The following is a 13,454-nucleotide window of genomic DNA, read 5'->3' as shown; positions in this document are numbered from 1 at the left end:
AGGACTTTCCAACAACCCTTCTACCAACGGGCTCCTTATTTGGCATCTGTATCTTTTAGACGTACCCATTCATTTATTTGTTCACTCATTTAGTCATCAAGTTATTACTGATTACGTTCAACGTCCTGTATTAAATACAGATCTGTCTCCAAAACTTGAACTTCTTCTGCCCAATATGATACATTTCCTCTCTGTAACAAGAAAGGGGGCCCTCCATGTAGCCCACGCCCAGACAGAAGAGAAAGTCATCCTCAACCTCTCCCCAATGATTAGGTTGATGAGGCACCAGAGTACCCCACATCAGAGCCCAGCAGGGTCTACTGAAGACCCGGAAATGTACAGGAAAATATCTCTGAATTAGAAAATGGCTTTGTCAGTCTCTGGGTCACACCCACCTGGGGCCCTCTCCGTGAAAGGAGCTTCCGTTCCAAGCCCAGCCATGTGGCAGAGAGGCAGTGTGGCAGCCTTCCCAGCTCTCTTTTTCTGTTACTCATGCACGGAGTCAGCAATGCAATTGTTGTTGTCTCTCTGGTGCCCTCTGGGGCCTTGCCCAGTGTTCTGCATGGAATCACGGCTCAGGAAAGGCTTGGTGGTGGGTGATGTCCCACAGAAACCTGAAAATTCCTTCTCCACCTCTTTCTGGGTGTGCCTGGCCACAACTGGTGCTCATCCAATCTTGGCTTCCAGTCCATGGTTCCAAGGCAAGCCTGTCTGGGGCCCCTCACAAGGAACCATAAGAACAGCTAACATTTAGCAGTTGACTCAGCATTTTATATGCATGAGCTTATTTAATCTTCGCCACTTGTCTGGGAAATGTCTAATGCTAGCCTCATTCTGTTTATAAGGAAACCAAGCCTTGGAAAGGATAACTGTTAGTCCTGTGCCATTCGCAAGCTTAGACTAGGCCCTTAACCGTGCTTTTCTCTTCTCATCCAGGGGTACCATCGACCTCGGCACTACATCGCAACTCAAGGTAAGAGCCGAAAGGACCCTTGCCTTACATGGGGGGAGTGGAAGAAGCTTCCACCAGCCAAGACGTTACATAGGAGTAGGGCTGGAGAGGCTCCAGAGGTCTTTAGGTTGCCCATTTGTTTGTTTGGGAAGGAAGGAGGTGACAGGTTCAGCAGTGGAAGTGGAGGAGAGACGTAAGGGAGAAAGGAGGGAGGTGTCACTGGGAAATGGTCAAGAGAGATGGGCCCTGGACCAAAAGCACTGGCTCCAGGCACATGCCATCAATATCCACCATCCCCAACTGGAGCTGACGGTGCCTTATCTCCTCGATGGCTGAACACCTAGAAGAAACAAGAGGCCGACTCTCCTAGAAAGCAGCTTATTAGGGTGTTATCAGAAGATCTAAAAAATACTCTCCCTCTCAAAGTGTTCTGGGAGGAAATCCTGTGGGCGATTACATATGTGGGCAGTGACATATATAAAGATACCTACCCTTCATAGTGTTATCTACTAGGAAGACAAGTGAAAAATCTTCAGTGCTCAACAAATGTTAGATTGGTTAAAGTGTGATACTTCTATATTATGGAAAATTATGCAGCTATGAAAAATTTCATGGTGAGAATTTTTAAGGGGCATGGAGAAATGCCTGTAGTAGATACAATGCTTCTTATAATAAATACATACGAATATATTTATATAGAGAAATGGCATTCCAAATTTTATATCAAAAGGATGTATTACTCTTGTAATTTTAAAAACGTTGAAGGCCCAGGACATTAAAAGAGAAATTTCCAAGGAAATTGCTTTGGACGCTCAGATCCTATCTCCCATTTCTTTTTCCCTTTTTGCCCTGCCTTCTGCCCAGGCTCCAGGCAGATGCATCTGTCAAGCTGAGAACTGGGCCTCTTCGGTTTGTGTTCTCAGCATCTGACTCCTGGTGGCTCCCCTGCCCTCTCACCCCACCCTCACCTCAATTTCCTTTGCATCTCTCACTGAGGATCTATAGCCTAATTTTTGAAAATTCCCTTAAGCTATGTTATTTACCCCAAATACACGATGGTGAGTTGGTGGGAAAGTGGAGCCTCTGGGAGGAGTCTGAGCAGGGGGACAGTGGAGAGGAGAAGCTGCGGGCATGCAGATGCTGCACGTCGGAGCGCCGCTGTTCTCATGCCCCAGTCTCGGCTACTTGGGTGTCCGACAGGGAAGGCTGACCTCACTGTGATTCACCCATCCAGAGCCTTCACTGAGCAGCCGTGAGGGACAAGCCTCTTGTCTGTTTCCTGGCAGCTTCAGCCTTTGACCCTGTCCCGTCCTCTGTTGGCAGGTCCCATGCAGGAGACCGTAAAGGACTTCTGGAGAATGATCTGGCAGGAGAACTCGGCCAGCATCGTCATGGTCACAAACCTCGTGGAAGTGGGCAGGGTAAGCCCCTCCCACGGCGCCTGGATAGAGGATGCTGGCTGGCGAGCCACTGCCCAGCATCTCTGTTCCAAGTGCCTCTCGTTCCGCATTTCACCCTCATGGCCCCCACAACGGAGAAACCCTCCCTCCTGTTCACACTCGAGGAATGAAGGTCTCTACCCTTCAAACCCCGCCCCCACCCCTTTCTCCACCCTCCCGCTCTGCTGATGCCGTCATCTCGTAGACTGAGGAAATCACAGCCATCAGATGTGAACTCTCATCTTCACACTGCAAAGCTGCATTCTACTCGTGTCTACAACCATCTTCTCGTTCTTCCCCTCTATTATTGGGCTGGACCACAAGATGTGCCTGTTTCTGTTGACCTTCAATGGTAGATATTGGCTCTTTCTTATGGCCCAGCCTCATATGATAAAATAAATGATTCTCGCCCTTTCAAAGGCAATCCTAATGCCCTGAACCGCAGATTCCGCTCAAAACCTTCTCATCCTTCCCCTCTCACTTGGAAAGTAATTTTTTTTTTCCCATTGCTAGATCATTTTCCTCAGCATACAAACATTCTGAGCACCTTCCCCCTTAAAAATGGAAAACAAGCAAACAAAACTGCTTCCTCTTGTCCCTGCTTTTCCGCCCCACTCTGAAGCCCCCACACAGGTCTGCTTCTTCACTTCCGTTGTCTTCCACCCCCTCCATCCCAGCATCAGGCGGTGTCTGCAGCATCCCTCATGTCGACACATCCACGGCCATCTCTCTCTTCTCCTGGCACTCGGTCTCAGCAGCATCTGACCCTCTGCTCCTCGAAGCTTTGACATTCTTCAGGGTCCAGACCTTGCGCTCTCACTCTGTTCATCTTGACTCTCTCCTCTGTGCTCCTTAGCGGCTCCTAGGGCTTAAAAATGGGACTGCTCTTGCCAGCTCACTTTCACCTACTTGATAAACTGTGGCGTGGGTGGTGTGGGTGGGCTGCTGGGTTTAAAGGCAGGGTGCACAGACGCTAGTATTAAGAAGGGCTCTTTACGTATCACATGCGCTAACTAAAGAGTGCGCAGGTAAGTTTTTGTTTTGGAAAGATAATCCATGGACATCTCATGGCCTAATGGGCGTTTAGGGCTGGAAGAGACTTTGTTCTCAAGCCCACTCTTATTGCGTCCATTCCCCAGTTTTACAGATGAGGGAACAGACTCCAAGGCGGGGGGAGTAACTGCCATAAAGTCATTGAGACAGAACCTAGCCACTGTCTCTTGACTGTTGACTCTCATTCTAGAGGTCATGATCAAGACCACTCCCCAGTGACTCTGGCCCAGAGAGCAGCTACTGTGGACCACACATCCAGCCCAGGATGTAAGAATTCGGAGGCACATTCTAGCCTGTTCTACAGATGTCCCCGCTGGAGACAGATTTCCTTGATTATGGGTCTAATTTGATTCGGGGAAGGGACAGGAGAGCCATCGCTTCATGGAGTTCCGAGAAGGAGCCAAGTTCTCTGCCAGACACGGGATATGCATTGTGTCACTTTCTCCTCCCAGCAGTCGTCCGGGACGATGTTCCTGGTCATTATTCAGATGGCCTGGCTTTGCATCCTGGCTCCCCCACCCTTACTGACAGTTGATCCTGAGCAATTTTCTTAGGTTCCCTCTACTTCCGATTCCTCATCTGTAAAACAAATAGGGCTAATAATAATATCTACTTCATCAGAGTATGGTGACCAGTCATTAAAGTAATCTGTGTAAAGCATTCATAGACGACTTAGTCAGCAGGGCTGGAGGGAGTAGAAGCCATTAGACAGTGTCAGCTACCATTCATCACAGGAAGCTGAGGCTCAGAGAGGTCTCAGGACTTCCTGGAAGCTGCACAGCTACACAGTGTTAGAACAAACAGTGCATCCATTTGCCTCCACACCCTGTGGCACTAAACCAGCATTTCCCTAAGTGGGTTCCATGGGCTGCTAGTCTGCAGGATGCTTAGCTAGCAGAGGGTTCCATGGTTAAATACGTTTGGGAAATGCTGTGGACTCTTCGCCCCTTTCAGAGAAACTGCAAAGATGTTAGCGTTAGCACATTCAAGCAGCTGAGCAGTCCTGTAGCAAAAGCGGCCTATTTAACTTTGTTTAATCCAGCATTTCCCAAACTCATTTGACCACAAAACCTGTTTTTGTTTGTTTTTGTTTCTTTTTTTTTTTTTTTTACCTAACACCTATCAGCACCCAGCGGGACACACTGTGGGAAATGCCACTCTGGGCCGCGCGGCATCCCCTGGAATGGTAATACTTTTGTTCTTTTAAGGGGAAAACCATCTCTTTCTCCTCCCGCGGCATGTGACTCACAGCCAGGTGTGGGAGTCGCTTGTTCACAGCGTCTGTACCCACGCGCGGGGCAGAGAGCAGTGGCAAATGTCTTCCTTCAGAGCCAGCACCTTCCTTCCTTTGCCCAGCCACGAGCCTTTCTCCTTAAGGCCCACAAGCCCCACCTCATAGTATTAACGTCCCTCTCCCAGCTACGTCCGCTTCCACCTCTGCACTATTTCCCACCTTTTATTCTCATCTCTGCTGATATTACTCAGCTGCCCCAGCCTATTGCAGAAAGAGGACTCTGCCAAAGGCAGAAAACTGGCCACATGACCTTGGACGAGTCACCAAACCTCCCAGCTTGAGTGTGATGCTCACCTGTACCATGGGGAGGGCTCACCCAGATCTAGTTGGTCTCTAAGTGTGATCATGGGTTTGAAAAGTGCCAGGAACTCTGCCAAGGATGGTACCCCGTTTATTCCCCACACCTCTGGCTCTTCCGGGAGCCAGCCTGTCCCTGTGCATTTTGCCCCTCCCCAGCCCTCCTGCCCAGCTGGGAGGGCCTCCCTGGTGGCTCAGTTGGTAAGGAATCTGCCTGCAATGCAGGAGACAGGTTCGATCCCTGGTCAGGAAGATTCCCTGGAGAAGGGCATGGCAACCAACTCCAGTATTCTTGCCTGGAAAATCCCATGGACAGAGGAGCCTGGCAGGCTACAGTCCATGGGATCACAAAGAGTTGGACATGACTGAGCAACTTAACAGTTTCACTTGGCCAGCTGGGAACCCCTTGACTGCAAGTCCACTGAGGTCACCCTTGAGTTTGTTAGGACGGGAAGGCCCGATGAGACGGCCACTCATGCTTGGTATCCGCTCACCCATGCTGTCCCTGTCCTTTCCTGCAGGTGAAGTGTGTGCGCTACTGGCCTGATGACACAGAGGTCTACGGAGACATCAAAGTCACCCTGATCGAAACAGAGCCCCTGGCGGAGTACGTCATCCGCACCTTCACCGTCCAGAAGGTGAGCGGCCCTGCGGCTGTGCACAGCCTGCCCCCACGCCAGCCAGCTTGTTTGCATCAGCCAGGCTTTAGATTGTAACTTTACAGCTTACTGGTTGTGCAACCTTGGACACATTCCTTAACCTTGCTTTAGCCCCACTTTCCTCATCCCTAAAATAGAGATGATGATATGAGGATTAAATGAATGAATACATTGAACTCATCAGAAAAATAACAGGCACATAGTTGATGCTTCATAAACATCAGCTATATATTTTCACTGTTAATATGTTTCAAGACTCAGGCACCCCTTCCTTCAGGAAGCCTTCTCTGATTTCTCCTCTCCCTAGTGGGGTTACACACTCCTTTCTATACTTCAGTGGAATTAAAGGTCCACTTTGGGGCCTGTCTCCCCCATTACATCATGCTCTGTTCCAGGGACAGGGACTATGGTTTTATTTCCACCTTCCTAGTGCCTAACACAAGGCTGGGCACAGATAACCCACCCTGACTATCTTGGAAAAATGAACCATCAAATACCCTTCCTATTCAGTGCCTCTAATATCTGCAGGAGATTGCTAAGTAGAGAGAGGCGGCTAGGGGGCATTTGGCTGGACTAGTGAGAACCGCCCTGTAGCCTGAAGCGGGAGGGGATGAGCGCGTGAGGCCCCACCGTCCCCATCAGCCAGAGAAGTTCTGCTTTTCTTTGTTTCATATTTTATCATCCCCAATAAGAATCTCGTTCATAAAGAAGTCTGCCTTTCTGACTTTGAAAGTCACGGAGACTGTGGTAGATAAGACTGGAGAACTGAAGAACACCAGTCCTCTGACACCGAAAGGCCTCATGTTCCCCTGGAAACAGCTTGAACTTGGAGTCAAAGGCTGCCATCTTTCTGAATCTGTCCTGCTGAATACAAGGCCCATAAAGCATTTATCGAAAGAGGGTCCTGTGGGCAGACAGCGTGGTGTTATCAGAGCCCTTGGGATCTCAGCGTGTGCATCAGCACAGCTCAGGCCCTGAGAAGTCCTGCAGGGCTGACCTGGAGTGGTCAGTTTACCATATGTACTCCCCAACTTCCCGGACGTGGCAGATGTGGAATCCCTGCAACACCTATCATCCCTCAGAGGGCCTTGTCCTCCCTGACAGCAGGGAGGCCGGATGTGGCTGCTCATGGCGTCGGGGCTCACTGTGGGTGCTGGGTAGGGCGGAGAGCGGGGCAGCAGCTGGAGGAACAGAGGCCTATTCTCTCCTCAGAAAGGCTACCACGAGATCCGGGAGCTCCGGCTCTTCCACTTCACCAGCTGGCCCGACCACGGCGTCCCCTGCTACGCCACCGGCCTCCTGGGCTTCGTCCGCCAGGTCAAGTTCCTCAACCCCCCGGAAGCCGGGCCCATAGTGGTCCACTGCAGGTGAGTGAAAGCCCCCAGGCAGGGAGGCCCCGGCCACGCTGCTGTCTCAGCAAGGGGGTGCTCCAGCGGCCTTTATTCTTGCTTTAAGTGTGCCCTGCCTGTGTCCCCTCTGCCCAGCCCTTTCTGCTGAGACCAGGGTCCTGAGGTCTAAACAACCACAGTAATAGTAGCAGTAGCAGCTTGTCATTATTGCTGTTGCCTTGAGGGCACGGCCTTGGCTCTGACAGCATCTGCTCCACGTGCACTTCACCCACGTCACTTCATTTACTTCTCACCCAACCTTGAGAGGTGGCCTTGGTTATCCTTCCCATTTTACAGATGAGAAAACCAAGGCACTGAGAAGGTAGATGCTTTGTTTGGGTCGCACAGGTATGAAATGGCAGAACCAGGGTATTAAACATTTTCCCCAGATGCTCCCCCTCAGCTTCTTGGTATGGTGGTGGGGTGCCCCTGGAAATATGCTTTTCTTCATTTCTGTTATTTTAAAAACCAGTTACTGGCCTACAGGGTCCTTCAGAGAGAGAAAATGGACAGTGTCAGGTTTTACCTTATTATGGAAAAGGGATATTTTCAGCTCTGACCCAGAAAGTCACATTGGGAATGAATCCTCCTGGATGGAGATGCAGTGTCGTGTCAAGGTCATCCGGAGTCAGAGGAGGGCAGATGTCCAGACCTGAAGGCTGGCGTGCTCGCTCCCTCCCTCCCAGCGCCTCTTTTCCAGTGTGACCTTGGGCCCAGTCCATCCTTACAGACCCCGCGTGCTCCTAACTGCATGCCGGTTACTTCTGCCCTGACAGTGCCCACGTCACTCAAGGTCTCGAGCCAGATCAAGGAGAGACACCACGGGCTACAGCTGTCTCAGAGCCCCTTTCTCAGGCAGTGTCCATGTGCCTTTATCACAACAGCAGAGTGTGAATCAGAAACCCCATTTCACAGATGAGGCCACTAAGGGTTAGGAAGGCATACTGATCACCCTCTGGACTCTAAGCATTCTGCATATATCTCTGCTTTACATCTCATGACAATCCAAGGGCAGTAAAATGTTCACCCTCAGTGGTTGGATGGCATCATTGACTCAATGGACATGAATTTGAGCAAGCTCCAGAAGATGGTGAAGGACAGGGAGGCCTGGCGTGCTGCAGTCCATGGGGTCACAAAAAGTCGGACACAGCTGGGCACCCGAACAAGTCCCATATCCCAGACAGCAGCCAGAGCAGGCATAAGGAAGAAAGGGAGACAGTGGCAAGTGTTTATCAGGCCCTCCTTGCATGATGCCACATGTCTGTGTCTCCATAGCAACCCACCCTGTCACACCTGAGCAGGGTGGTACACAGTCCTGAGGCTGTCCTGCAGATTAGATGGGTTGGCCAACATATACTTTGTGGGCTTCCCTGGTGGCTCAGATGGTAAAAAAAATCTGCCTACAGTGCAGGAGACCTAGGTTTGATCCCTGGGTTGGGAAGATCCCCTGGAGAAGGAAATGGCTACCCACTCCAGTATACTTGCCTGGAGAATTCCATGGACAGAGGAGCCTGGTGGGCTACAGTCCACAGGGTCACAAAGAGTCGGACACGACTGAGTGACTAACACACACTGAGTGATACATTATGTACCTAAGAGAATTCCAGACATATAGTAAGCACTTAAAAATATTACTCTTCTCTGCATCTCCATGCTGTCCCCTCCCCAGACTATTAGCCCTTCAGGGAAAGAACCATGTCTGACTCATCTTTGCATCGCTGCTCCTGAGCCCAGCATCCAGTGCTCAATAAGTATTTGTTGACTAGAAGTAGCAACCGTTTATGAGAAATGGCTGTGTAGCCAGGCACAGGTTGAAGCAATTTGCACGCATTGTGCTTTTTCAACATAATTTCATGCAATTTACATGTATTGTGCTATTAACACCATTATTATCAGCCTCATTCTGTGGATGAGGGTATTGAAACCCAGAGAGATTAAGTCATTTACTCAAGGTCACACAGCTAGTAAGTGGTCAAGTCAGGATTTGATCCAAAGGATCTGACCCCAAATAGTAAGTACTTAATTGCTGTGTGAAGCTGAAATGAACAGATCAGTCCTCCCAAGCACCCCGTAGGAAGGAGTGTTACATGTGAGAAAACTAAGGCTCATAGAAACCAGGCAGCCTGTTCAAAAGAGAGAGCTGAGGCTCAGTTTAGTCACTTGCTCAGGGTCTCCTGCCAACACTGGGATTCTGTCTGAGTCCCAGACGGCATTCTGTCTGACCTGTCCAGCACACTGCCTGCCTGCAGGGTCCTCAGGGACAGAGCTAGCCCCACCCCAGGGTCCCTAACGCAGACCCCTGTCCTCTCTTGCAGTGCTGGAGCCGGAAGGACCGGCTGCTTCATCGCCATCGACACCATGCTCGACATGGCCGAGAACGAAGGGGTGGTGGACATCTTCAACTGCGTGCGTGAGCTCCGGGCCCAGAGGGTCAACCTGGTGCAGACGGAGGTGAGTCCCGGGGCGGAGGCTGGCCTGACCACCCGCAGCCCTGGCCAAGGAGGAGCCAGGGCTGGAGGCATCCTACAGAAAGAGACCTGGGCATGGGAGAAACGGGAGGGGCTGGATACGTGGCTGGCTATGGTGAGAATGTCACAGAAGCTAGGACAACCCTGCCAGCCTGAGGTCCCCCAGGTCGAGGACTCCCACCAGTGAGGAAGGTGCTGGGGGTCCCATCTCTGAGGGCATCTAAGCAATGACTGAATGGCAAGTTTCAGGCATTCTCTGAATAGGGTCCCTGCCTTGGGTGAAGGAGGAAAGAGAGAAGGAAAGGACTGGCATTGACTGAATGCTTACTGTGTGCTGAGTATCGCGTGAGGCCGTGCAGGACTGGCTCACTTGGTAAAGTTACTGTGTTCCTAAGCCAGGCTCCAGGGACTCCAAGAGAGAGAACATACAACCCCTGCCCGCAAGGGAGAGGCGGGCCTCCAGGGGTCCTGATGGAGAGCCCCAGATGTGAGGGACAGGGAAGGGGTTCATCTTTATTGCCAAGCTTCTACTTTGTGCCAGGCATCACCCCAGGGTATTCTTTCTGCTCCTTACAACAACCCTAAGGGGTAGCTCCTGCTAGTTCCCCCATTTTATAGATGAAGAAACTGGGAAATGGTGTCCCCAAGGCTTCACATAGCCCCATAGTGGTAGGACTTGGGACCCGGTGACCCCAAGGCCCGCATGGTTTCCTCTGAACCGCACCGTCTCCCTAGGAAGCCTTTTCTGCCAACCCCACTCCTGGAAGCCCTGGTCTCCCCATCTTCTGGTTCTAATGCAGCTGTAGGTGCCCAGGCGGCAGAGCTGGGGCAGATAGCTGCATCCATCGTCAGCCTGCAGGGAGAAATCCCCCCCACGGCCCTGGGCCTGGCCGGTCACCACTGGCTCTGCGGGCAGTCTCCTCACTTACAGGCTGTTAGACCCCAGGACCCTGCTGCGGGCTCCGAGCCAGCTCCCACAGGCCGGCTGCAGGCTTCTTGGCGAGGCTGCTTTATCTGCCCCGAGGTTCGTGCACGTGGAAGGCAGTCCACTGCCTGGCCTTAGACGCATCACGATCTCTGCTGTCAGGTAGGGGAGACAGACGTTCTAATAAGAGCATCATGATGCCTCTGGTGAACATTTCAGATGAAGAGATGGGCCGAGTCCTGCAGAAGAGTCACTCAACAAATGTTTGTTAGGGGCCTGGAAGTAACAGCACCAGCTTCTGCCTGGTGGGCTTGGAGCAGACTCTCTTAAGGGAATGAGACCTTGAAGGCATAGAGAAGGGGGATGGTGTCCAGGAGGGTTGGGGCAGGCACAAAGAGCTGGGCTGGCAGAGAGGGGTGACCCGCGCTTCCGGAGCAGAGCCTGAGGCCAAGAGTGGAGCGCCAGTGGTTTACCTGGGGGCCGATCCCAAGGCTCCTGGGTCGGCAAGTGGGGAACTGAAAGACAGGCTCTTTAACACTGCGAAAGTATTTTACAAGCTGTTTGACCCTGTGGACAGCTGGAGCCCAGTCCTGCTGGGGGAACTATGAGATGGTGAGGAGCAGCTCTTCAGGTCTCCCATCCAAGAGACAGGGAACGCAGGCATTCGCCCCCAAGTCTCCACCTGGCGTTGCCTGAGGCCTCCTTCCCAGGGCAGGAACTGTTCAGGCCTGCTGGCTCGTCCTGCACGCACAGCCCAGGTGTGCCCTCCAGGGCCAGAAGTAAAGGCCCTCGGTATGAACCTTGGAGGATTTGCAGTGAGCAGCCTTCAACAGGGAGAGGTGAAAGGATGGGCCACGGGCTGGACACAATTAGCCCCTTTCCAGAGGTTTCTAATTTTACACAGAGACTCTCACACAGGGAGCAAAACTCAGTACAGCTCAGAGAGCTACCAGGAAACACAGCCCTTGGCCCTTTAGGTCGTAGGGCAGAAAACAGTGATTCTGCAGCGTGAGTCACGCCCACCCCTGAGAGGTGCAGGGCGGACTGCGGACAGCAAGCTCCAGGCCCCGCTTCTCCCCCAGTACCCTGACTCTGCCCACTCCACCCGGCAGGAACAGTATGTGTTCGTGCACGACGCCATCCTGGAAGCGTGTCTCTGCGGCAACACGGCCATCCCAGTGTGTGAGTTCCGCTCACTCTACTACAACATCAGCAGGCTGGACCCCCAGACCAACTCCAGCCAGATCAAAGACGAGTTTCAGGTACGAGCGCAGCCCGGGCTCCGTGACCCGGCCAGCTTCAGTGCCACGGAGCACAGTCCCGGGACGCCCCTTGCAGGAACAGCTGTGTCTGTATCCTTCCAGTGTCTGCAGCCGAGAAGGAATTTCAGAACAGAAAATGCACAACCATGAGCAGCTACTCCCCGGCCGGTCACTCAGTGGTTGCCGACACCTGGTTATTGTTTTCTTTCTTTTTTTAATTAAAAAACACTGTGTTCTGGAACTAAAGTCTTACTTAGTTCTAGTCCAGGTTGGGTGGAGACACACAGGTGTGAATTTCATGCTCTTTCATCCCTGGAAGGACTCAGGTTGTCTGAATATTTCTGTCCTTGACCCTCACAATTCAAAAGTGGGGTCTCGAGATGAGTGGCATCAGCTTCACCTGGGAGCTTGTTCGAGGTGCAGAATATTGGGTCCCATCCGGCCCGACTAAACGAGAGTCTGTGTTTTAACAGTATTTCCGGGTGATTCAGGTACACATTAAACTTTGCAAAGCATCACCTGAGGGCGCAGCTCAGGCAGAGCAGATGCCCCTTGGAGCCCAGGATGGTGACAGCTTCGGTCTGGAGGCCTGCATTTGAATCACAGAGTGAGGCAAAACCAGAGCCCAGCCCATTGTCCCGAGGTCAGTGTCAGGATCGCGTCTGGGCAACAGGAGCTGAGAACAGGCAGGGGGAACAAGGACACTTCGGGACTAAAGGGGCCAGCGCGGGTCCCTGGTTCCGTGGGCAGATCCCCCAGTCTGGCCAGCGTCTAGGGCTGCTTCCAACAAGTAGACTCGGTTGATTGCAAGTAGAGTCTGAGCGCTGATGGGGAAGGGTGGGGCACTCGGAGCCCTGGTGTTGCACAGAGCATCTAGTCTGTTGGTTGGGGCCATTCAGTTCTGGTCCCACACTTGCCGGACTTACTCTGCCAAACACAAGCCCTGAAATTTTGTACACATGCTGGAGCTCCCTCCCAGGGGGTCCCTCACCCATCCTGGGCAACTCATCTAAGCATCCTTCCATTCTCACACATTCTGTCTCAGGGGCATGCTGGCAAAATCCCTCCCCTCAGTCTGTGACACTTCAAGTGAGGCTTAAAAGTAACTATGGGATTCCCTACCCCCACGCCCCACCTTGTGACCTCTGTTTCATGCAAGATGGCTGAGAGCAGTAACTTAGGTCAAATGATGGGCAGGTGTTCAGAGACTGGGTCTGAGCCCCCACAAGGGTATGCCATCCCTGCAATTTTGGCCCTGCAGAGGCATGCCCCAGCCCCTGGCAGAGGCTCTCAGCCCCCAGGGCCCAGATCAGCCAGGAGGAGAAGACAGAATGTCACCACAGACGAGAACAGTCCTGGGAAAGGGTCTGGAGGGCAAGCTTGGAGGATCGATGGAGGGAGGTCAGGCTGAGTTTGTTCAAGGGTGACTGTCTAAGCCACGGCTGCCGATCTGCTTTGCACCCCTCAGACCCTCAACATCGTGACTCCTCGTGTCCGGCCCGAGGACTGCAGCATCGGACTGCTGCCCCGGAACCATGATAAGAATCGGAGCATGGACATCCTGCCTCTGGACCGCTGCCTGCCCTTCCTCATCTCGGTGGATGGAGAATCCAGCAACTACATCAACGCCGCACTGATGGACGTAAGCTGAGCCCTGCCGGGGAAAGCTCCTGGCTGGCATTCCCTGGAAAAGCATCTTCCCGAGGGGGAGGCAACT

General features: G+C 52.4%; 1 protein-coding gene across 1 annotated transcript in view; it reads left to right on the top strand.

Moving 5' to 3' along the window:
- PTPRT (protein tyrosine phosphatase receptor type T) overlaps positions 1-13,454 on the top strand; it is an 815,678-nt gene that overhangs the window by 777,505 nt on the left and 24,719 nt on the right. Inside the window, exons 20-26 of the mRNA XM_068986822.1 lie at positions 937-973; positions 2,276-2,373; positions 5,557-5,673; positions 6,907-7,061; positions 9,398-9,533; positions 11,588-11,737; positions 13,206-13,379. Of these exons, the coding sequence (XP_068842923.1) occupies positions 937-973; positions 2,276-2,373; positions 5,557-5,673; positions 6,907-7,061; positions 9,398-9,533; positions 11,588-11,737; positions 13,206-13,379 (867 nt within the window). The remainder of the gene's footprint in view (positions 1-936; positions 974-2,275; positions 2,374-5,556; positions 5,674-6,906; positions 7,062-9,397; positions 9,534-11,587; positions 11,738-13,205; positions 13,380-13,454) is intronic.

This window comes from Capricornis sumatraensis, chromosome 15, assembly GCF_032405125.1.
Source record: "Capricornis sumatraensis isolate serow.1 chromosome 15, serow.2, whole genome shotgun sequence".
NCBI classification, from domain to species: domain Eukaryota; kingdom Metazoa; phylum Chordata; class Mammalia; order Artiodactyla; family Bovidae; genus Capricornis; species Capricornis sumatraensis.
This window is presented reverse-complemented; position numbering and strand designations above follow the sequence as displayed.